The sequence below is a fragment of the Halichondria panicea genome, chromosome 1, assembly GCF_963675165.1.
Source record: "Halichondria panicea chromosome 1, odHalPani1.1, whole genome shotgun sequence".
In the NCBI taxonomy this organism is placed as follows: domain Eukaryota; kingdom Metazoa; phylum Porifera; class Demospongiae; order Suberitida; family Halichondriidae; genus Halichondria; species Halichondria panicea.
Genome location: NC_087377.1, coordinates 14,634,514 through 14,659,068, shown reverse-complemented (window position 1 = coordinate 14,659,068; position 24,555 = coordinate 14,634,514). Strand labels below are relative to the sequence as shown.

The 24,555-nt window shown below is 38.9% G+C and overlaps 1 protein-coding gene across 4 annotated transcripts; it reads left to right on the top strand.

Moving 5' to 3' along the window:
• The first annotated feature begins 586 nt into the window (after positions 1-586).
• Positions 587-22,768, top strand: LOC135351899 (adhesion G protein-coupled receptor L4-like). Of its 4 annotated transcripts, XM_064551016.1 has the most exons (24): positions 587-779; positions 849-2,165; positions 2,222-2,431; positions 11,777-11,989; positions 12,084-12,317; positions 13,100-13,219; positions 13,271-13,365; positions 14,336-14,548; positions 14,596-14,664; positions 14,713-14,845; positions 14,918-15,052; positions 15,114-15,186; positions 15,240-15,345; positions 15,389-15,444; positions 15,498-15,645; positions 15,725-15,831; positions 15,903-16,014; positions 16,610-16,763; positions 21,252-21,318; positions 21,490-21,565; positions 21,704-21,804; positions 21,890-22,058; positions 22,113-22,193; positions 22,374-22,757. In XM_064551016.1, exons 1-24 carry the CDS (start codon positions 695-697, stop codon positions 22,539-22,541), a joined length of 4,242 nt encoding a protein of 1,413 aa, XP_064407086.1. In that variant the 5' UTR covers positions 587-694; the 3' UTR covers positions 22,542-22,757. The 4 variants fall into 4 exon arrangements, with proteins under 4 accessions (XP_064407086.1, XP_064407108.1, XP_064407100.1 ...); XM_064551038.1 differs by lacking the exons at positions 11,777-11,989; positions 12,084-12,317; positions 13,100-13,219; ... (15 more) ...; positions 21,890-22,058; positions 22,113-22,193 and adding exons at positions 3,844-3,957; positions 4,003-4,097; positions 4,478-4,690; ... (13 more) ...; positions 7,924-8,091; positions 8,146-8,224 and having other exon boundaries at positions 22,374-22,768; XM_064551030.1 differs by lacking the exons at positions 11,777-11,989; positions 12,084-12,317; positions 13,100-13,219; ... (16 more) ...; positions 22,113-22,193; positions 22,374-22,757 and adding exons at positions 3,844-3,957; positions 4,003-4,097; positions 4,478-4,690; ... (14 more) ...; positions 8,146-8,224; positions 8,455-8,969.
• Positions 22,769-24,555: the final 1,787 nt, after the last annotated feature.

Genomic DNA, 24,555 nt, shown 5'->3' with positions numbered 1-24,555 from the left:
TGTCCGCTATTACTGTCCGCTATTATATTATGTGAGTCCCGCTGTATGATTATAGTGGCATATAAGTACAGCTAAGTACAGCTACACTGTAAAAAAAAAAAGTGCGGTGAGCACACTAAAACCGTCGCATATAGCACACTTTTTCAAAAAAGCGTGCTATATGCGACAGTTTTAGTGTGTCCACCGCACTTTTTTCAATCATTTTTTACAGTGTAGTATTGTGACAGTAATTTTGATCAGCAAACAAACGTGAATTATTGTTACATTGATGTGCTGAAAAAAGTGCAATACGAAACATGGACATTAAAATGATAGATTTACAGCATTTAGCAGCTGCATTATAGTTTAGGAACAAAAGGACAATACTCACTCTGTACAAACATGAGGATTGAAGCTTGTACTTTGGCATTGACAATAATCGTAATCACATTTGTTTCACCTTGTGATGCCCAAATTACAGGTAGGACTGAATTCTTGTAGTCTATAATTATTATGCATGTAATCCTTGAACTCACCATATATGGGGGGCTTATACTGTAGTATATCTATATGGGGGGGGGGCTTAATATTTCAGAGATCTAGCCTGGCATAGATATTATATTAAACCTAGCTACTGAGTATCGTTAAACTAAAGTATTGTTTCACTGAATAGATCTAGACTAACATTAATTTGCTGATCAACCAGTTGCAAATAATGAGCTACAGAATTGCTAGATCTACTTTGGCATTGACAATAATCATAATCACATTTGCTCCATCTTGTGATGCCCAAATTACAGGTAGGAATGAATCCTTGTAGTCCATAATTATTATGCATGTAAGTCGAACTGCATGTCCATTAATCCCAGATGAGATCTTATCAAGTGCTGGCAAAAATCTCGTGGTCGGTTTCCTAAGAAATGGTGATCAAAGAGAAGACGAGTTGTTTTTGTTTATCACAAACCCAGAGTCAAGTGCTGTTAATTTCACAATCACTCCAATTAATTTCAGTGGGAACGTTTCTAACTCTTCAACTACGGTAATCATTCCATCCAGTTTTGAGGTATCATCTGTTAATGAAAGAAACAAGGGGATCCTTGTTGAAGCCGACGGGAACATCAATGTTTATGGGATGTCTTATCATCAATACACTACAGATGCCTATTTAGCGTTACCATGTTCTAAAATGGCAGTTGATGAATACGAATATTATGGAATCTCTTATCACACCATTAATAGTTACTTTCCTAGTGTGATTTTGTTAGTGGCTTGTGAAAATGAAACTGTTGTCAAATTCGCTTCCTCGATAATAACAATCAATAGTATGGAAACCTATCAGATTGAAAGTGATAATGATCTCACAGGAACAAGAATAACTAGCTCCAAACCCTTGTCTGTGTTTAGTGGATCTGATTGTGCTAATGTTCCTCAAAATATACGCGATTGTGACCACCTGGTTGAACAAGTGCCTCCGACTGTGACATGGGGCTTGAAATTCCTCGTAGCATCTCTCGAGGGTAGATCTTCTGGTGAACGTATTCGTATTCTTAGTGCCCGAGCAGCAAGTGTAGCTGTGAACTGTAACACTGTGGTATCAGTCAGTGAATTCCAGTTGCAGAGTGGAGGGAGTTTCAGAGATTTTGAAATTTCTATTAACAGTTTCTGTAGCATTGAATCCACTTCTCCAGTACTGGTCGTACAGTATGCATATGGTATAGATAGTGATGGCTTGGGAGAGCCATTCATGATGATAATCCCTCCAATTGAGCAGTTTACAAATAACTATTTTGTCGAAGCTTTTTCTCTTTTCGTGTCAAACTATGTCACGGTGTATGTTTCTTCTGAGTTTTTTCAAACTGCACAAATATTATTAGACGATTCCATTGTTACTGGCTGGAGGAATGTTGTCTGTTCAAGTGGAGAGATTTGTGGCCACATAAGTAGAACAAGTGTGTCTACTGGAGCTCATTCAATCCACCATCAAAACAGCTCAGCTGTTCTAGGTGTTTCAGTGTACGGATTCTCTTCCACTTCTTATGGTTACCCTGGAGGCATGAGATTATCTCCGATACAATGCAACTGTGGTCAAAATTCTATTTGTTTGAAGAACAGGAAAAAGTTCAACTGTAGCTGCTTGAATGGATTTTTCGCTTCATTTTCTGAAACAGATGAAGTCGTGTGTAACGGTAAGTTGAGTGATTAAAGATCATAATTATACACTGATTGCTTCATTTCACCATAGCTATAACCTGTCCTCCCTTGACTGCTCCTACTAATGGCTCTGTGACATACAGTTCTACTTCTGATGAAAACGGCAACTATGCTTTCAATGCCATGGCTAACCACAGTTGTGACACTGGGTATGTTGTGGTTGGTAACAACACAAGGACTTGCACTGGAGATGGCAGCAGCACTACTGGTGTTTTTGATGGAGAAGCAGCAATTTGTAAACGTAAGCTCACTACTGTTAACCGATGCATGTTTTAATGTAGCTATAGCCTTATTTATGAAAGTCGGTTACTGCTTGCTCTGATTCATTTACTATCATGTGGTTCCTTCATATACGCGTTCATAGCATGTGTGTAAAAGTGCTTTATTACTGCGAGTAATGGCAACAATATCCTAGCTCTCATGGTTGAAGTGATGATTCGCTTTTTTTAATATTCTGCTGAGATATCTGAATCCGCTTTTATTGAACAATTGTTGATTGCCGCTGATCAACCCGACAACCTCCCTCACATAAGTATGACATTACTGGTGGAAATGAGAAAATTTACTTGAGCCTGATACTGTACTATTTATCACATCATAATTATAGCTGGACTTTAAGCAACTCAGACTTACACATTGACCCCCCCCCCACCCCGTTTTGCAATAATTAGAGTGAATGTGCTCAATGTTCCAACGCTGCATATTCTATGACTAAGAATACTCCCTCAAAACTCTACTGTGCTATATGCTATAATTATGTATCAGTGCTATAGACATAAAATTTCTGGCTAAAATTGATGTGTTTAGACTATACAGTTCGAGTGTAATCTTTACACAGGCGAGGCCATCGAATTTTGAGATTGCATCCTCATACTCATTTAGTTGGATGGAGTCAAACAACGCGAACGCATAAACAGTCTTGTTGGTTGAATTCGCCCAAGTAATACTCGTTCATGGTCGTACGTAGCAACTGAATGGAAAGCATTTTTGCTTCAATTTGATTATAAGTATAGGATATACCACACCTAAGAGGAGGATATGCACCCATATATCCTCCGCTACCGTGGTTACTCCGAGGCGGAGCCGAGGGGTATGTAACCACGGTAGCGGAGGATATATAGGGTGCATATCCTCCGAGTAGGTGTGGCATATCTGACTTATACCACGTGACCGCAGCACTATAAAAGGACCTCCCCCTAGCAACAATTCAATCATGATGCAGATTGCAAAAAAGAACAAGACTATGCCGGATTTTGCAGCCGTCAAAGAGCTAGTTGAGCAACATGTTGACTCCTACAGATGCTCAAGAGCTTCCTTGGTCCAAGCGTTGACCATTCGACGTCCCTTACTGGAGTTGCAAGCTCTTCTTGGATAAAATGTATCTAAACCGCGCCCATGGACCCATGGAAGCTTAGCCATCTTGTTGGAGAGCACCTTCCGTGTTTCTGCCGTCGCTTTGAGTCTTAGTATCGTCAAGTATGGCTCTTTTCTCTTTGCTTACTTTCTTGAACAAATGAAAAAACTAAAAAACAACTTGAAAAACTGTGCATGCCTGGGGCTGTATGCTAATATTCTATATATCCTACAGCTGTTGACCAATGAGATCAATTTGTGGTGACGTAAGTGTGGTATAATTATGGTTTTTCTCTATAGGCGTGGTTTGTGGAGCTGAAATAGATTCTGTATGGGGGCTTGTCTTCCCTGCCACTGTGGCTGGCTTTTCCTATTCCCAGCAATGCCCACAAAATGGAACTGGGACAACTTCAGGTATCACTATTATTCCATGTGACTGTGTGTTGATGTGCTGTATAGGTACAGTGACTCGATTCTGTACACTAGTTGGTGTGTGGGAAGCAGTGAATATTGATAACTGCACTAGGGAAGTATTCAGCTCACTTAATGACAGGGTGAGACTTTTACAGTTACTGTATTATACTTTGGCATTTACACTGAACGGTGTTCATACAATTAACATAACAGGTAAACACATGATTGCACAGCACATTCATAATAAAATATATGCAAATGAAGGGGAGTAAGCAACTACAATACAGGGGCGTAGCTTAATGACACGAATGCATGTCATCTATAGGACATACTGTATACATTGCATGTGTATAATTATTATAATCGTCAAAGGCTTATAAAGAGAAGAGGGCATACAACTCACTATAATTAATGTCAGAGGCAGGATATACTATATAAACAGAATCTAGTAGTGGCAAAAGTCAATATATTGTTCATGACGATTTTCATCAGCTATTATAGTTTTCTATTCCCTATTCAGGCAAATGAACTATTTTCTAGAAATGCATCTCAGAATGAAGTTGACAACCTTCTTGTTTATCTTGCGGAGGCTACTAGTGTAAATGCAACTGGAGGCTCCACCATTTTCCCCCAAGACCTCAGCACTACTAATATGATTGTCAAATCAAGTGTGAATTACCTCGTTCAAAACGTTGAGACTCCTAGCCCTATGTCTTCTCTTAATTTTAGTGAAGTAAGCCTATAAGTTAAGTAAAACATCCCTTTTATTTAGTGTTGCAGGAAGTTATGAACGTTCTCAACAATGTTCTGGACAAGAGGAATACAGAAGGATGGAAAAGATTACAAGAGGTACAAATGTACTTAATTATCTGACAATCATGCAAATAATTATGCTTCAGGATTCTTCTGCTGAAAGTCAGCAATTGCTATTGAGTGCAGAGTTATATGGTCAGTATGTGTCATTGGCACTGAGGAGTGAAGCTGTAGATACAGGCAACGTGACGGAGATCACACTTGTGAGACAGAACATCGGTATGCATACTTACTATAGATAGCTTGATTTGAAGCTATTTTCATTTACCCTCCAGTGCTAGCTGCAATTGAGGTTGACACCACTAGTTTGGATAATATTATCATTCCTGAAGAGGTCGAAGTCAGTGAAGAAACAGGCTCAGCCCAAACTGTGATACCAGCTGCTCTTCTTATGGAGAGAGGCGCTCAAGGTATATTTCATAAACTTTGGTGGTAACCAAAATCTGTTTATTCATGTCTGTTCGATTTTAAGATGGGAATGTTACAGCAGTCAACATTCTATTTTCCAACTTGGAGGATTTTCTTCCAAAAACCAATCTTGAAATGTACAGTACTTAGTCATGTTCTGCTCAGTCTCATTGTATGCTTACACAGGAACACGACCAGACCAGTATCACAGGTTATTTCTAGTCAAGTATTCTCCAATGTGAAGTTAACTAACTCTCAGACACAGGCAACCTTCAAATTCACCACCCAAAAGGTAGTTGGACTTACAAGCAACACTAATTCATGCTTGTGTGTGCAGTTCTCTAAAGATGAAGTTGCTGAAAATGCAAGATGTGTATTTTGGAGTGTTTCTAGGTGAGTTTCATGTCCTTTATTGTTGTCCAAATCAATTGTCGTTATTTTGTCAGTGATGCGGCCAATAGCACGTGGTCCATGGAAGGTGTGACTACAGTCAGTGTGGATGAAGACGAGCAAATGAGAGTATATAATATTGTCTGTGAGAGCAGTCATTTCACAGCATTTGCTGTTCTAATGGATGTCACTGGAGCACTGAATGTGAGCCTCATGCAGCGAATACTAATTTACTTGGATCAGTTCTTGTTTGGTCTTTTGTAGGACACAACTCCAGAGATCAGGTTTGCTCTATCGGTAGTGACTTATGTTGGTTGTTCCATCTCCATCTTCTTTCTTCTGTTGTCTATCCTCTATTTCTTGACATTGAGGTAATTATTGAAGCTTTGCATACATGTATAAAACCTTACTGAGCTGTTGATGTTTAGAAAAGAGCTGCTGACCAAAGTTCATAACTTCATCCATCTTAACCTGTCTATTTCTTTGCTCCTTGGTTACGTGGTGTTCCTGTCAGGAGTAGAGACTGCTGTGGCCAGCGAGGTATCACTTGAGTCATCACAGTGTATCTATAAATTATGCAGTATTGTATAGCTGGTACAGTTTACATTAAAATTTTAACGGACAACATGCAATCTGAAATTCATTTAAAGCCTTATAATTATTATAATTATATCATAATACTACTCCATTTTCAAACTTTGCGAGTGCTTATGGCATCGCAAAATAAAATTGCATGCAGATACTTATTTCAGTATACTTTTATAATATCACGATCCTTGCCTGATTGTAAAAGTTATACAGATAGCAAAGTGTCTGCTTATTTGGCTCATTCACAAAGATTGTTCACTATTGTTCCAAACTTTCACTGTATATGCAATAGGATCTGCGACTTGGCCTTTAATTTACTCTTATATAATTATGTGTATCCTATTAAAAAATCTGGTTTGGGGCTGTTAGAACTGACTAGTATATACGGAATAGCGAGGTGGCCGCATTTCAGGGTAAGTTTTGCAATATTGATCTAGCTAGCTTATAGCAATCCATGCCTAACAAAACGGCCAGTTATATCGAGGTGACCATAAAGCAGAGAGCCGGATTAGCGAGAGTCTATATATACAGTATCGATTTTCAATTTTCCACCACTTGCAGGGAGCGTGTGTGTTTGTGGCTGTTCTGCTTCACTACCTGTTTACTGCTGTGTTCTTTTGGATGCTGTGTGAGGGAATCATGCTCTATCTCATGTTGGTGCTTGTCTTCAACCAAATATCCAAAAAATGGTGGATATTCTTTATTATTGGATGGGGTAATTAAAGATTCTATACTGTGCACGATCGATGCATATATACTATGTATATGAATGCATAATTATAGTATGTGCATGCATGAGCAACCACTTTCACTGCATGCTTGGCAACTTATAGCCTTGTTCCCAGGCCGATTTTTCTTTAATTGAATGATTGAAACTGAATACTAGTTGGTGACCTAGTGTTAATTTAGAGACAATTCGATTGGAAACGAGGCTAACTGCAGCTATAAGCTTGTCCTTTCTTGCCCATACACTGTCAGTCCTTGAGCACACTAAAGAAGACAACCACTAGCTCTCTTATAACAAATGTGTGAGTTGCTTATACCCCTCTGGAGGATTCATCCATTTATGTATGCATGCATGTGACGTGATGACATTCTGTCGAGTGCATTGGGTATGTTTTTTACAGTTGTTCCAGTGATACCAGTGGCTATATCTGCTGGAATTATTCATGACCAGTATGGCACAGAAGAGTAGTAAGTTTTATATTGTTCAGTGGAACCTCATCTCCAAATTCTATATAAATATAGACAACTGCATGCCTGTTACAACATACAGCGCTTCTCACAATAAAGAATTGGTGCAATTATTACAAACCTTTACAACTGATTTTTTTGTTCATTTTTATACGTTCAGTTGTTGGATTGCTGTTGGTGCCGGTGATAAAGGAGCCATATGGGCATTTGTTGTACCAATGCTACTAGTTGTTCTGGTGAGATCTCTATATAGCTTGCAATGCATCGATAGTGTATATATATAGCAGCAGTTTTGACTTAAAGTACAAATCTGCCTCATTGTATAGCAGCAGTTTTTGAGAGTACACATCTGCACTCATTAGTTTACCTTTATAATTATGACAACTATACTGTACAGGTGAATGTATTCTTCCTCTTGGCTGCTTTGCGAAGTATCTATAATCTGAGAAAGTCAACCATGCAACAAACTGGGAAAAAAGAATCTTTACAGTTATTCTCGTGAGTGTGTCAACTTTCATGCATGCATCATTCAGTAACATGTTGATCTCAATGCTTGTATATGCATGCATGCAGACAACTCTTCAAGGCCACCGTAATTCTCCTTCCAATACTCGGGCTGACTTGGGTGTTTGGTCTACTCTCAGTCAACAGCAGCACTATTGTGTTTGCATGGTTGTTCTCTATCTTTAACTCACTGCAAGGCCTGTTTGTATTCATCTTCCATGTGCTCAGGAGTGAAAAATTGCGTATTTCATTTTTTAGAATTTTTTATATGTCTAAATCTTCTACTTTTTAGGTCACAAACTTCCTAAAGCAGTGCAGAAAGAGAATGAATAGCGTTGTATCAACTTCTGCCTCAGGAAAAAACAATCTGGTATAACTACATTGATCTACCTACCTCCCAGGCCGAGTTTTCGCTTTTAGTTATAAAAGCGAAAACTCGGCCTGGGATCGAGACTAAGATCTAACTTAAATTAATGTCTAGACAGGTGGATTGCCTATTATTAGTATAATTGAGTGTATATACACTCGTTTCTATATTGTAGTTCAAGTTAGAAATTATTATAATAGTGCCAGACTGTAAAATCTATTATAATTATGCAGAGCAAGAATCTGACGAGTGATGGTGTTCAGCTCAAGCCAAGTCACGCAAAATTCAGCAAACATAATCATAGTACCATGCACGATGAAGCCATTGAGACTGCTGCATCTGAATTCTGCTCAGAGAAGTCGTACATTGGTGGATTGCTTGAAAATGATAACAATATTATTATTAACTAAGTGACACGAAACTATATAAACCTAACACACTCACAGGAACACCTTGAAGCACAGCTATATTTTACTAACATATAACTACAATTCATTAGCGGATTGAATTATATAGCTGGTGCGAAAAATATCCATATTGTTTAGTCACCTTTTTAACACACATAGTTTTGATGATTGTGGATTTGTTGACCCTCCATCATTAGAGTATTCCCAGTATTTGTATCCCATGCACTCCCACTGAGGGAGCTCCCCTAAGAACCAGTCAAGCAAGACATTTCTCAGATACTAATTAATTCTTCATTTCCGGTTCCAGCCTCCTGGACCATGAAACGGTTCCACTATATCCCTGTCACATAATGGTCCATTATGTGACGGGGATAGTGGAACTGTGCACTTAATTGGTACCCTCATGCAGTAATCATCCAGTACCAGCTCTACCCGGTGTACACAAGTGGCCTTATAGTGTGACCGGCAATGGTCTGTTCCCTGAGGGATTACACCCAATGGAGGGTTAAAAATTAAATTTACTGCCATTTATATTACCGGTTCTCAATTGTTGTTTTCATGAAATTTTAAAATTAACTGTCAACTGAGATGAGTCAATGCATGGAGCTAGTGTTACAATCAGTGTCAACGAGGAAGGAAGCAGCTCAGCAGTTACAGAGTACAATATAATTATACTGTAACTACCTCGTTCTCTATACATGCATGAATTATGTAAACAGATAGTCAATGTCTAGTATATAGTCCATTACCCCCCCCCCACACACACACACACCTACAGCCCCTATACTCCCTCAAACACACTACCGTATACCTCGCTTGCGCATGCGGACTGAGGCATAACAAGTGTGTCGTATCAACCAACAATGACGTGCACACCGAATTGTTCTGTCAACATAATATAGACCATAGGAAACCACATGTATGCTTTTGTAAATGTGTGTGCACCTTCATTCAACCATCATTGACAAGTTTACAATATCCATTGGGTGAGTTCTCACATCAGAGGATAGCATACGTATCACTTTCAATTTAGCAGACAAACTAACAACTGCGTGCGCTGTAAGCAAGACAAGATCTGGCAAGACAAAAACAGGCTGATGTGTTTGCAAAACCTAGCTTAGTCCCAATGTTTACCATGCATGCACTGCATGTTCACACAGCGTTACCGGTAAATAGTTACTCTGGATACACAATTATAGGAGCTAGATATAATGTTTTCAGACGACAACATCCGCACCATTAGCATCTAGTATACTCGTGACTGTAGCCAGGGTCCAGCGTTAGTGTGCCGGTGTTGAAACATTTCCTCGAATCTTTGCGTGTTGTATATGGAAAAAGTATACCCCCACATCACACACCACACACCACACATCACACACTCTCAAGGTGCATATTGTGAAGGCAAGATTAGATTATTACAGTTGCACACACAGGTCAGTGTTTACTCAACCACACTATTCAATGGAACAGTGATGACAAACGATGTGAAGAGTTTGGTAAACATTCCGCGGTTACTATACAGCAGTTCAACACTCCTGTATTTTATCTACATCTACTCTAAGCTTGCCTCACTAAATATACTAGACTAAATCTGTTAATTAACCAGTTGCTAGAAATAATGAGCTACAGAATTGCTAAATCTACTTTGGCATTGACAATAATCATAATCACATTTGCAACATCTTGTGATGCCCAAATTACAGGTAGGAATGTAGTCTTAGATAATTGTATAGTTCTTGCATGAATTGTCCATTAATCCTAGATGAAACCTCATCAAGTGCTGGAAAAAAATTTGTGGTCGGTTTCCCAAGAAATGGTGGTCAAAAAGGAGCAGACAAGCTGTTTTTGTTTGTCACAAAACCAGAGTCAAGTGCTGTTAATTTCACAATCACTCCAATTAATATCAGTGGGACCGTTTTTAACTCTTCAACTAGGGTAAACGTTCCATCCAGTTTTGAGGTATTTTCTGTTAATGAAAGAAATAAGGGGATCCTTGTTGAAGCCGACGGAAACATTAATTTGTATGAGATGTCTTTTTATTCACTTAGTGCAGATGCTTATTTAGCGTTACCATGTTCTAAAATGGCAGTTGATGAATACGAATATTATGGAATCTCTTATCACACCATTAATAGTTACTTTCCTAGTGTGATTTTGTTAGTGGCTTGCGAAAATGAAACTGTTGTCAAATTCAATTCTTCAATAATAACACTCAATAGTATGGAAACATATCAGATTGAAAGTGATAATGATCTCACAGGAACAAGAATAACAAGCTCCAAACCTTTGTCTGTGTTTAGTGGATCTGATTGTGCTAATGTTCCTCAAAATATAAGGGCTTGTAATCACCTGATTGAACAAGTGCCTCCAACTGTGACATGGGGCTCAAAATTCCTTGTGGCATCTCTCGAGGGTAGATCTTCTGGTGAACGTATTCGTGTTCTTAGTACCCGAGCAGCACGTGTAGCTGTGAACTGCAACACTGTGGTATCAGTCAGTGAATTCCAGTTACAGAGTGGAGGAAGTTTCAGAGAATTTGAAATCCCTATTAACAGTTTCTGTAGTATTGAATCCACTTCTCCAGTACTGGTTGCACAGTATGCATATGGTGGTAACAGTGATGGCGTAGGAGACCCATTCATGATGATAATCCCTCCAATTGAGCAGTTTACAAATAACTATTTTGTCGAAGCATTTCCTCTTTTCGTATCCAACTATGTCACGGTGTATGTTTCTTCTGAGTTTTTTCAAACTGCACAAATATTATTAGATGATTCCATTGTTACTGGCTGGAGGAATGTTGTCTGTTCAAGTGGAGATATTTGTGGCCACATAAGTAGAACAAGTGTGTCTACTGGAGCTCATTCTATCCACCATCAAAACAGCTCAGCTGTTCTAGGTGTTTCAGTGTATGGATTCCGCTCTTCCAGTTCTTATGGTTACCCTGGAGGCATGAGATTATCTCCCCTACAATGCAAATGTGGTCAAAATTCTATTTGTTTGAATGACATGGGACAGTTTAACTGTAACTGCTTGAATGGATTTGTGGCTTCATTGTCTGGAACTGATGAACTAGTTTGTAACTGTAAGTTGAGCGCTAATTAGCTTAAGACCATAATTATACACTGATTGCTTAATTTCACCATAGCTATAACCTGTCCTCCCTTGACTGCTCCTACCAATGGCTTTGTGACATACAGTAGTTCTACTTCTGATGAAAACGGCAACTATGCTTTCAATGCCATGGCTAACCACAGTTGTGACACTGGGTTTGTTCTGGTTGGTAATAACACAAGGACTTGCACTGGAGATGGTAGCAGCACTACTGGTGTTTTTGATGGAGAAGCAGCAATTTGTGAACGTAAGCTTATGCTGTTAACCCATACCTTAATGCTTATGAAGATTATTTACTGCTCCAATAGATATACTGATTCATTTGCTTCATTTCACCATAGCTATAACCTGTCGTCCCTTGACTGCTCCTACCAATGGCTTTGTGACATACAGTAGTTCTACTTCTGATGAAAACGGCAACTATGCTTTCAGTGCCATGGCTACCTACAGTTGTGACACTGGGTTTTCTTTGGTTGGTAACAACACAAGAACTTGCACTGGAGACAGTAGCAGCACTACTGGTGTTTTTGAAGGAGAAGCAGCAATTTGTGAACGTAAGCAACTCATCTGTAATGGTAAGTTGAGTTTAAAAAGAATATCATATGGTTCCTTCATGTACGCGTTCATAGTATGTGTGTAAAATTACAGTGAGTAATGACAGCAAGATGCTCTCGTGGTTGAAGTGATGATTCACTTTTTTTGATTTCCCTTAATATTCTGCTGAGATATCTGAATCCGCTTTTATTGGACAATTGTTGATTGCCGCTGATCAACCCGACAATCTCCATTACATAAGTATATGACATTACTGGTGGAAATGAGCAAATTTACTTGATCGAGCCTGCGCATGCATGATACTGTACTATTTTTCACATAACATAGCTAGACTTGTGACAACTCAGACTTACACACTGACAGTAAAAGCTACTGATAATGTCACCCCCCCCCCTTTTTGCAAGCATTAGAGTGAATGTGCTCAATGAAAATGACAATGCTTAAATGTTTTCCAAGGGAGCATAATTATTCCATGACTATAATTATATACCAGAGAATACTCCCTCAAAACTCTACTGTGCTATATGCTATAATTATGTGTCAGTGCTATAGACAAAAACGTTCTGGCTAAAATTGATGTGTTTAGACTATACAGTTCGAGTGTAATCTTTACACAGGTGAGGCCGTCGAATTTTGAGATTGCATCCTCACACTCATTTAGTTGGACGGAGTCAAACAACGCGAACGCATAAACAGTCTTGTTGGTTGGCCAAGTAATACTCGTTCATGGTCGTAGTAACTGAATGGAAGACATTTTTGCTTCAATTTGATTATAATTATGGTTTTTCTCTCTATATAATAGGTGAGGTTCAGTGTGAAGCTGAACATGATTCTGTATGGGGGATTGTCTTCCCTGCCACTGTGGCTGGCTTTTCCTATTCTCAGCAATGCGACCCACAAAATGGAAATGGAACAACTTCAGGTATCACTATTATTCCAAGTGACTGTGTTGATGTGTATATGATCATTATAGGTACAGCGACTCGTTTCTGTACACTAGGTGGTGTGTGGGAAGCAGTGAATATTGATAACTGCACTAGGGAAGTATTCAGCTTACTTAATGACAGGGTGAGACTCTTAATTGCAGACTCTGTATTATACTTTGGTATTTACTAAACAGTGTTTATACAATTAAGGTAACAGGTAAACACATGATTGCACAGCACATTCATAATATGAAACCAAGAGTACATGAAGGGTAGTAAGCAACTACACTACACACCGTACAGGGGCGTAGCTTAATGGTTTCCTATTACACGAATGTATGTCATCTATAGGATGTACTGTATATATACATTGCACGTGTATATTATTATACTTTGGCCTATAATTATTTAGCGTATAATTATTTATTATACTTCGTCAAAGGCTTATAAAGCGTAGGGCATGCAACTCACTATCTGTCTATATAATCATCCAACTTCATGCATGTCAGAGGAAGGATATACTATATAACTACGGTGGCCGAGAAGGGTCACCTGCCTCCGCCTACCACCACAATGAACCGCACGCACTTTAATTCTAAGCGCGTGGATTTTCCGTTGACCGCGCGCTAAAATATAAACGCTCGCAGTAGGCACATAAAGCGCACGCGGTTAAACAAAGAGCCGCCAACAAATTTTAAGATCAGTCTGCACAAGGTCAAAGGTTAATAAATCATATCTGGATTCTACTTAACGCAAGATATTCCTTGGCTATCAATGCATACTGCAGGACATGATTGATTGACCTTTGACCTTGTGCAGACTGATCTTAAAAATTGTTGGCGGGTCTTCATTTAACCACGCGCGCTGTGTGTCTCTTACCGCGCGCGCTTTATGTGCCTACCGCGAGCGTTTATATTTAAGCGCGCCCGGTCAACGGAAACTCCGCGTGCATGCGCTTAGAATTAAAACGCGCGCGGTTCATTGTGGCGATAGGAGGAGGCGAGTGACCCTTCTCGGCCACCGTAATAAACAGAATCCAGTATAGTGGTAAAAGTCAATATATCGTTCTCATGACGATTTTCATCAGCTATAGTTTTCTATTTCCCATTCAGGCAAGTGAACTATTTTCTAGAAATGCATCTCAGAATGAAGTTGACAACCTTCTTGCTGCTCTTGCGGAGGCTACTAGTGTAAATGCAACTGGAGACTCCACTATATTCCCCCAAGACCTCAGCATTACTAATATAATCGTCAAGTCAAGTGTTAATTACCTCGTTCGAAACGTTGAGACTGCTAGCCCCATGTCTTCTCTCAATTTTAGTGAAGTAAGACTATAAGTTAAATAAAACATCCCTTTTATTTAGTGTTGCAGGAAGTTATGAACATTCTCAACAATGTTCTGGATGAGAGGAATACAGAAGGATGGGAAAGATTACAAGAAGTACAAATACATGCAGATATAGATAATAATCATGCAAATACACTTCAGGATTCCGCTGCTGAGAGTCAGCAATTGCTGTTGAGTGCTGAGTTATATGGTCAGTATGTGTCATTGGCACTAAGGAGTGAAGCTGTGGATACAGGCAACGTGACGGAGATCACACTTGAGAGACAGAACATCGGTATATACATACTTTATCATTAATTTACTAGATAGTTGATTTGAAGCTAGTATATTTGCATCTACCGTCCAGTACTAGCTGCTATTGAAGTTGACACCACTAGTTTGGATAACATTACCTTTCCTGAAGTTATCGAAGTCAGTGAAGAAATAGGCTCAGCCCAAACTGTGATACCAGCTGCTCTTCTTATGGAGAGAGGCGCTCAAGGTATGTCATAAACTTTGGTGGTAACCAAAATCTGTTTATCCATGTCTGTCTCAATTTTCAGATGGGAACGTTACAGCAGTCAACATTCTATTTTCCAACTTGGAGGATTTTCTTCCAAAAACCAATCTTGAAATGTACATTACTAAATCATGTTCTGCTCGGTCTCATTGTATGCTTATATACACAGGAACACGACCAGACCAGTGTCACAGGTTATTTCTAGTCAAGTCTTCTCAAATGTAAAGTTAACTAACTCTCAGGCACAGGCAACCTTCAGATTCACCACCCAAAAGGTAGTTGGACTTACAAGCAACACTAATTCATGCTTGTGTGCAGTTCTCTGCAGATAAAGTTGCTGAAAATGCAAGATGTGTATTTTGGAGTGTTTCTAGGTGAGTTGCATGTGCTTTATTGTTGTCCAAATCAATTATCGTTATTTTTTCAGTGATGCGGCCAACAGCAGGTGGTCCACGGAAGGTGTGATTACAGTCAGTGTGGATGAAGACAAGCAAATGAGAGTGTATGATATTGTCTGTGAGAGCAGTCATTTCACAGCATTTTCTGTTCTAATGGATGTCACTGGAGCACTGAATGTGAGCCTCATGCGTGCAGCGAATACTTGGATAATTTCTTTATAATTATATATGCTTGGTCTTTTGTATATATATATAGGACACAACTCCAGAGATCAGGTTTGCTCTATCGGTGGTGACTTATGTTGGTTGTTCCATCTCTATCTTCTTTCTTCTTTTGTCTATCCTCTATTTCTTGACATTGAGGTAATTATTGAAGGACTATATAATTATATAGCTTTACATATACATTATAAAACCTTGCTGTTGATGTTTAGAAAAGAGCTACTGACCAAGGTTCATAACTTCATCCATCTCAACCTGTCTATTTCTTTGCTCCTTGGTTACGTGGTGTTCCTGTCAGGAGTAGAGACAGCTGTGGCCAACAAGGTGAGGTGTATAACTTGAGTCGTGTATCTATAAATTATGCAGTATTGTATAGCTGGTACAGTTTACCTAATGGACAACATGCATGCCGAAATTCATATTTATGAGCAAGCCTTATATATAATTATACATATAAGACTACTCCATTTGCTTTGCGAGTGCTTATGGCATCGCAAAATAACATCGCAGATACCAATTTCAGTATACTTTTATGATAATTATCACGATCCTTGCCTGATGTAAAAGTTATACAGATATCAAACTTTTCTGCTTATTTTGCTCATTCACAAACATTTTTCACTGTTGTTCCAAACTTTTACTGTATATGCAGTATATATTATATAGGATCTGCGACTTGGCCTTTTATACTCTCATATAATTATTGTGTATCCCATTAAAAAATCTGGTTTAGGGCTGTTAGAACTGACTAATATATATATACGGAATAGCGAGGTGGCCGCATTTCAGGGCAAATCTTGTGCAGTATTATATAGCAATCCGTACCTAACGAAACGGCCGGTATATAGAGGTGACCATAATTCATAAAGCCGGATTAGCGAGAGTCTATACTGTATTTATAATTCTCCATGACTTGCAGGGAGCGTGTGTGTTTGTGGCTGCTCTCCTTCATTACCTGTTCACTACTGTGTTCTTTTGGATGCTGTGTGAGGGAATCATGCTCTATCTCATGTTGGTGCTTGTCTTCAACCGAATATCTAAAAAATGGTGGATATTCTTTATTATTGGATGGGGTAATTAAAGATTCTATACTTTGCACAATTGATGCATATAATATGTACCATGAATGCAGTATAATATATGTGCATGAGAAACCACTTTCCCTGCATGCTTGGCTAAACTGATATACTGCACATGTCATACTGCAGCTTCAGTATAGCCTTAATTATTCCCATGCCGATTTTTCTTTAATTGAACGATTGAAAAATATACTAGTTGTTGACCTAGTGTTATAATAGAGACAACTCGATTGGGAACGAGGCTAACTGCAGCTAAGCTTGTCCTTTTTTGCCCATGCACTGTCAGCCCATGGGGCACAATAAAGAAGACAACCTCTAGCTCTCTCATAACAAATGCGTGAATCAGTACGTTGCTTATAATACCCCTCTGGAGGGTTCATCCATTTATGCATGCATGCACGTGATGTGATGACTATATATATAATTATATAGCATTCTGTCGAGTGCATTGGGTATGTTTCTTGCAGGTGTTCCAGTGATACCAGTGGCTATATCTACTGGAATTATTCATGACCAGTATGGCACAGAAGAGTAGTAAGTTTTATATTTATAATCCAGTGGAACCTCGTCTCCAAATTCTATTATAGATAACTGCATGCAGTTACAACATGCATATACAGCGCTTCCCCCAATAAATAATTCTTACAAACCTTTACAACTGACAATATTTATTTTCCCCCTTCATACAATGCAGTTGTTGGATTGCTGTTGGTGCCGGCGATAAAGGAGCTATATGGGCATTTGTTGTACCAACGCTACTAGTTGTTTTGGTGAGATCTCTATAATTATTATAGCATTGGATTATATACAATTACAGTGCCTATTTAGTATTATAGCAGCCAGTTTTTGAGTGTAACACTCTTTAAGTTGACCTTTGTATGACGACTATACTGTACAGGTGAATGTGTTCTTCCTCTTGGCTGCTTTGCGCAGTGTCTATAATCTGAGAAAATCAACCATGCAACAAGCTGGAAAAAAGGAATCTTTACAGTTATTCTCGTGAGTGTGTCAACTCTCATTCAGTTGTGTATACATCATTTAGTATGAATACAACATGTTGATCCTATAATGCATGTGCATATGCGCCATGCATGCATGCAGACAACTCTTCAAGGCCACCGTAACTCTCCTTCCATTACTCGGGCTGACTTGGGTGTTTTGTCTACTCTCAGTCAACAGCAGCACCATTGTGTTTGCATGGTTGTTCTCTATCTTTAACTCACTGCAAGGCCTGTTTATATTCATCTTCCATGTGCTCAGGAGTGAAAAGGTGCATGCATGTGTTACATTTTTAGCATTTTTATGTCTAGATCTTTTCTATAATTTTTAGGACAAAAACTTCCTAAAGCAGTGCAAAAAGAGAATGGATAGCATTACATCAACTTCTGCTTCAGGAAAAAATAATCCGGTATAATTATAGATCTACCTTAAATTCATGTCTACAAAGTAGACACAGGTATTTAGATCATGTTTTCCATAAATACTGCAAACTGATTGGCTAAAGGAAGTGTTCTATCCAACTTAGAAAATCATGTACTTAATTCACTTAGAAAATCATGTCTATATTATGCAGAGCAAGAATCCGATCAGTGGTGTTCAGCTCAAGCCAAGTCACTCAAGTGATCATAGTGCCATGAAAGATGAAGCCATTAAGACTGCTGCATCTGAATTCGGCTCAGAGAAGTTGTACATTGCTGGATTGCTTAATTAAGAACAATTAAATGGCACGAAACTATAAGATTTTTCATACTCACAGGAAAGCCTTGAAACACAGCTACTAACATATTTTTTTGTTTTTTCACCTAGTGCCACTATAATTATATATACTATACTAAGCAGAATGATTATATAGTGCGAAGTTTTATTTGAAGTCCATACTGTTTGTTGTCAATGTACATGATTAATAAATCTGTACTATTTAGTTACCTTTTTTAACACACATAGTTTTGATGATTGTTTACGATGGATTCAACCCCCCCATCATTGGACACCGGGCGTTCCCGGTATTCGTATCTCATGCACTCCCATTGAGGGAGCTCCCCTAAAAACCAGAATTATTTTGTCAACACTTTCACTTATAGACCATAGGAAACCGCATGTATGCTTTTGTAAATGTGTGTGTGTACCTTCATTCAACCATCATTGACAAATTTACGATATCCATTGCATGGGCGAGTTCCTACATCAGAAGATAGCATATCACTTTCAATTTAGCTAACAACTGCGTGCGCTGTAAGCAAGACAAGATCTGGCAAGAGAAAAACAGGCCGACGTGTTTGCAAAACCTAGCTTAGTCCCAATGTTTACCATACATGCACTGCATGTTCACACAGCGTTACCGGTAAACAGTTACTCTGGATACACAATTATAGGAGCTAGATATAATGTTTTCAGACGATAACATCCGCACCATTAGCATCTAGTATACTTGTGACTGTAGCCAGGTTCCAGCGTTAGTGTGCCGGTGTTGAACATTTCCTCGAATCTTTGCGTGTTGTATATGGAAAAAGTATACCCCCACATCACACATCACACATCACACACCACACATCACACATCACACACTCTCAAGGTGGATATTGTGAAGGCAAGATTAGAGGAACTTGAGACGGCCATCACTCTAATTGCAGCTGGACAATTCACAGAAAGAGGTACACTAGTACAAGCTTAGCAGATAAACCAACTCACAAAACTGTTAGGAGAATGTTGTAAGCTATGTTCATTGTAGTGTGCCCACCTAGCTCTTTTAATAAGAAAGATTGGCAATTATTAGATCTATACATATAGATAAGAAAAATAGAACCGTATCTTAATAGCTAGTGATGAGACCCCAGACCAACTAGTGTAGATCTAATCAAGCATTTCCAGTCCTATAGGGTTAGGGTTAGCTAGGGTTAGGGTTATATCAAGGGGAGAGACAGACTCACAGTGCACAGTGGGAGATTAAAATTAATTAGCAATATAATACTGGATTGAAACTCCTGTGGCGTCGAGGTAGTCACTGCAGGGTTAAAGTAGACGCTCGTGTGTTGTGAGGGTCAATGTATGTAGTTGGTAGAGGCTGTATAATTGTATGGAGAGAGGAGTGGAAATAATGTAACACGTTTATTTTCTATTAGGTGTATTTTGTACAGTGGCATGCACGTTAGCATTGCAAATATTGTGTACAAGTTACAGTAGCAAACTATCTTAAAGTCGTAATTAACAGTTGCACATACAGGTCAGTGCTTGCAAACCACAGACCACGGTTTACTCAACCACACTATTCAATTGAACAGTGATGAAGAGTTTGACAAACATTCCTCGTTTACTACACAGCAGTTCAACACTCCTGTATTTTATCTACATCTACTCTAAGCTTGCCTCACTAAATGTACAGACTAAATCTGTTAATTAACCAGTTGCTAGAAATAATGAGCTACATAATTGCTAAATCTACTTTGGCATTGACAATAATAATCATAATCACATTTGCAACATCTTGTGATGCCCAAATTACAGATAGGAATGTAGTCTTAGATAATTGTATAGTTCTTGAATTGTCCATTAATCCTAGATGAGACCTCATCAAGTGTTGGTAAAAAATGTGTGGTCAGTTTCCCAAAAAATGGTGCATGGTCAATCAGGAGCAGACAAGCTGTTTTTGTTTGTCACAAAACCAGAGTCAAGTGCTGTTAATTTCACAATCACTCCAATTAATATCAGTGGGACCGTTTTTAACTCTTCAATTAGGGTAAACGTTCCATCCAGTTTTGAGGTATTTTCTGTTAATGAAAGAAACAAGGGGATCCTTGTTGAAGCCGACGGAAACATCAATTTGTATGGGATGTCTTTTGATTCATTTAGTGCAGATGCTTATTTAGCGTTACCATGTTCTAAAATGGCAGTTAATGAATACGAATATTATGGAATCTCTTATCACACCATTAATAGTTACTTTCCTAGTGTGATTTTGTTAGTGGCTTGCGAAAATGAAACTGTTGTCAAATTCAATTCTTCAATAATAACACTCAATAGTATGGAAACGTATCAGATTGAAAGTGATAATGATATCAATTGGATGGGGTAAATACTTTTTTCTATTGCACGATCAATTGCATGTACTATATATGTACCATGAATGCATAATTATAGAGCAACCACTTTCACTGCATGCTTGGCTAAACAATATACTGCACATGTCATACTGCAGCTTATAGCCTTGTTCCCAAGCCGAAATAAAACGATTGAAGTTGGCGATCTAGTGTTATTTTAGAGACAACTCGGTAGGGAACGAGGCTAACTATAGCTAAGCTTGTCCTTTCTTGCCCATGCACTGTCAGCGCTTGAGCACAATAAAGAAAACAACCTCTCTCTAACAAATGCGTGAATTACTTATATCCCCTAGCCTCTGCAGCTGGAGGGTTCATCCATTTATGTATGCATACATGAGTGATAACTATATAAGCATTCTGTCGAGTGCATTGGGTATGTTTCTTGCAGGTGTTCCAGTGATACCAGTGGCTATATCTGCTGGACTGATTCATGACCAGTATGGCACAGAAGAGTAGTAAGTTTTAAATTGTATAATTACAGTAGAACCTCACGCATCTCCAAATTCTATTATAGATACCTGCATGCATGTTACAACATACAGCGCTTCCCCCAAAAAAGAATTCGTGTAATTATCAACCTTTACAACTGACAATATTTATTTATTTGTCCATTTTTGTACATTCAGTTGTTGGATTGCTGTTGGTGCTGGTGATAAAGGAGCGATATGGGCATTTGTTGTACCAATGCTACTAGTTGTTCTGGTGAGATCTCTATAGCTTGTAAATGCATCGGAATAATTATAGTGCATGTATATAATACAGCAGCAGTTTTTGATAGTACACATCTGCACTGTTAATTTAATTGACCTTTATAAAATTATGACGACTATACATGTACAGGTGAATGTGTTCTTCCTCTCGGCTGCTTTGCGCAGTGTCTATAATCTGAGAAAATCAACCGTGCAACAAACTGGGAAAGAGGAATCTTTACAGTTATTCTCGTGAGTGTGTCAACTCTCATGCATGCATCATTCAGTAACACGTTGATCCCAATGCTTGCATGTATATATAATTATATGCATGCAGACAACTCTTCAAGGCCACCGTAATTCTCCTTCCAATACTCGGGCTGACTTGGGTGTTTGGTCTACTCTCAGTCAACAGCAGCACTATTGTGTTTGCATGGTTGTTCTCTATCTTTAACTCACTGCAAGGCCTGTTTGTATTCATCTTCCATGTGCTCAGGAGTGAAAAAGTGCGTGTTCATGTTTTAGCATTTTTATATGTCTAAATCTCTTCTACTTTTTAGGTCACAAACTTCCTAAAGCAGTGCAGAAAGAGAATTATGAATAGCGTTGTATCAACTTCTGCCTCAGGAAAAAACAATCTGGTATAACTATAGATAAATCTACCTTAAATATATAGACAGGTGGATCGCCTATTATTAAAGTATATTATTATTATAATTATGCATTATTGGAGTTTATATGCTCGTTTCCATTGTAGTTCAAGTTTGAAATTAGACTGTTTATATTTATAGTGCCAGATTGCGAATATCTATTACATGCAGAGCAAGAATCCGACGAGTGGTGTTCAGCTCAAGCCAAGTCACTCAAGATTCAGCAAACATAATCATAGTACCATGAAAGATGAAGCCATTAAAGTCGATGAGACTGCTGCATCTGAATTCGTCTCAGAGAAGTCGTACATTGCTGAATTGCTTGAAAATGACAATTAAATGGCACGAAAATAAAGATTTTCACGCTCACAGGAAAGCTTTGAAACACAGCTACTAATTAACACAGTTTCTTTTTTTCACCTAGTGCCGCTGAATTATATAGTGCGAAGTTTTATTTGAAGTCCATACTATTTGTTGTCAGTATACACATGATTATAGTTAAGACCTATAATATTATATCTGTAATGTTTAGTCACCTTTTTAACACACATAAATTATTATATAGTTTTGATGATTGTTCACGATGGATTAGACCCCATGCATCATTAGACCCCCGGGCGTTCCGGAATCCCAATATTCGTATCCCATGCATGCACTCCCATTGAGGGAGCTCCCCTAAAAAACCAGTCATGCAAGACATTTCTCAGAGATTATAATTATTATGCACAGTTTTATGTTACCTATAGTTATTCTGTATGGTTCTCAATTGTTGTTCTATATAATGCATGCATACATCACAATTAACAAGATTAAGAGTCAATACAACAATACAATCTTATAATTATAGTGAGTGCATACAATTAATGCGTGCAGTCTCATGTATACGCTTAATGTCATGTGATAAATCCTTCCTTCATGCAGAGTCTGCATGGCCCAGTTGGTAGTCTGAGAGTCTTAAGAGTGAATGAAACCACCTTCACTGTCAACCATCAGTGTTAACAAGGAAGGAAGCAGCTCAGCAGTTACCAAGTACAACTATTACACTTCAACTACCTCGTTCTATACAGGATTAGGTAAACAACTATTCAGTGCCCTATAGTATAGTGCACGTAAATGGACACTCAGGGGATCAGATAATCAAAGAAGATGAGGAAACACATCACCTAGGAATTCTAAGATCGGTAACAGCATCCACAGTCTCTAAAACAAATGAGAATCTCGATAGGCAGAAGCTCGTTCTTCGCACTGAATGCAGTGGGTACTCGTTTCGAATACCTCCACCCGGCAATGACGCCTCAAGCTTTACTTTACAATCTGCCTCCCCATCCTGCTGCTTGTGTCTGAACTATGGGTACTATCTAAGACAGAACTACTTATGCTGGAAAGAGCCCATGCACAGAAAAATGTTAAGACAATCCAAGAGCTCCCCACAAGATGCCCTTCAGTTGCCCTTAACAGCTTGCTTGGCACACTTCCAATCAGCATGTGCCTTGCTAGCAGTAAGTTAAATTTCATCTTCACATTAAACCTAGATCTAGCCTCGATTCCGGGCCGATATAGCCTGGAATCGAGGCTAGCCTAGATCCAGCCTCCCTAGCTCGCATAGTGCTCCTAGAGAGACTAGTTAACCATTCCCGGACCTAGATGGGCGTGCCCGTCCCCAGCCATAAAATGGGGGTTATCCCGGACCAGCATAATACACTCCTGGTCAAGCTTGTTGCAGGATTTGGCCCTCCCATCTCTATCGTCCCTCTCAGCTTCCCTCCCCTGCACCAAGCCTACATGGAAGAAGTCAGTCAAAATTATCCTAACAGTAAGAACTCAACTCTACACTATTTGCAGTCGTTTAGTAGCCTCGTGGCCTCGAGGCCATTATGTTTGATTAAATTTGGTAAAGATCATTAACTACACATGCACAGTTGAAGAGTAGACAAAAATGAAGTTTACTATAGTACTTGCATGTCAGAGAGAAGATCAATTTGTGCACTGCTACTGGTGATGCAGAAATGACAGTGAGCTTCACTCATACCTCCTACACTGTAACTGGTGGAGGAGAGGCTGTGTCAGTGTGTGTGACAGGCACCCCTACACTGGTTGGAGAGGCTATGGTCGTGGTTAGGCTATCTCAGGGGCTACATAAAAACATCAAAATATCGTGCACCATTTTTTTCTAAGCAGTTTTGGGATTGCATATCTAGATCTATACACAATCACAGATGGTAGGGGAGGAGGGACACGCACTTCATGGCAACATAGATACCATTATAGTGTTTATGATGGCAACATAAAACTGCATTGCATGCAAGGGGAGCTATTGCAAGGGCCCTGGGGAGCTATGATTCTCAATTAATAG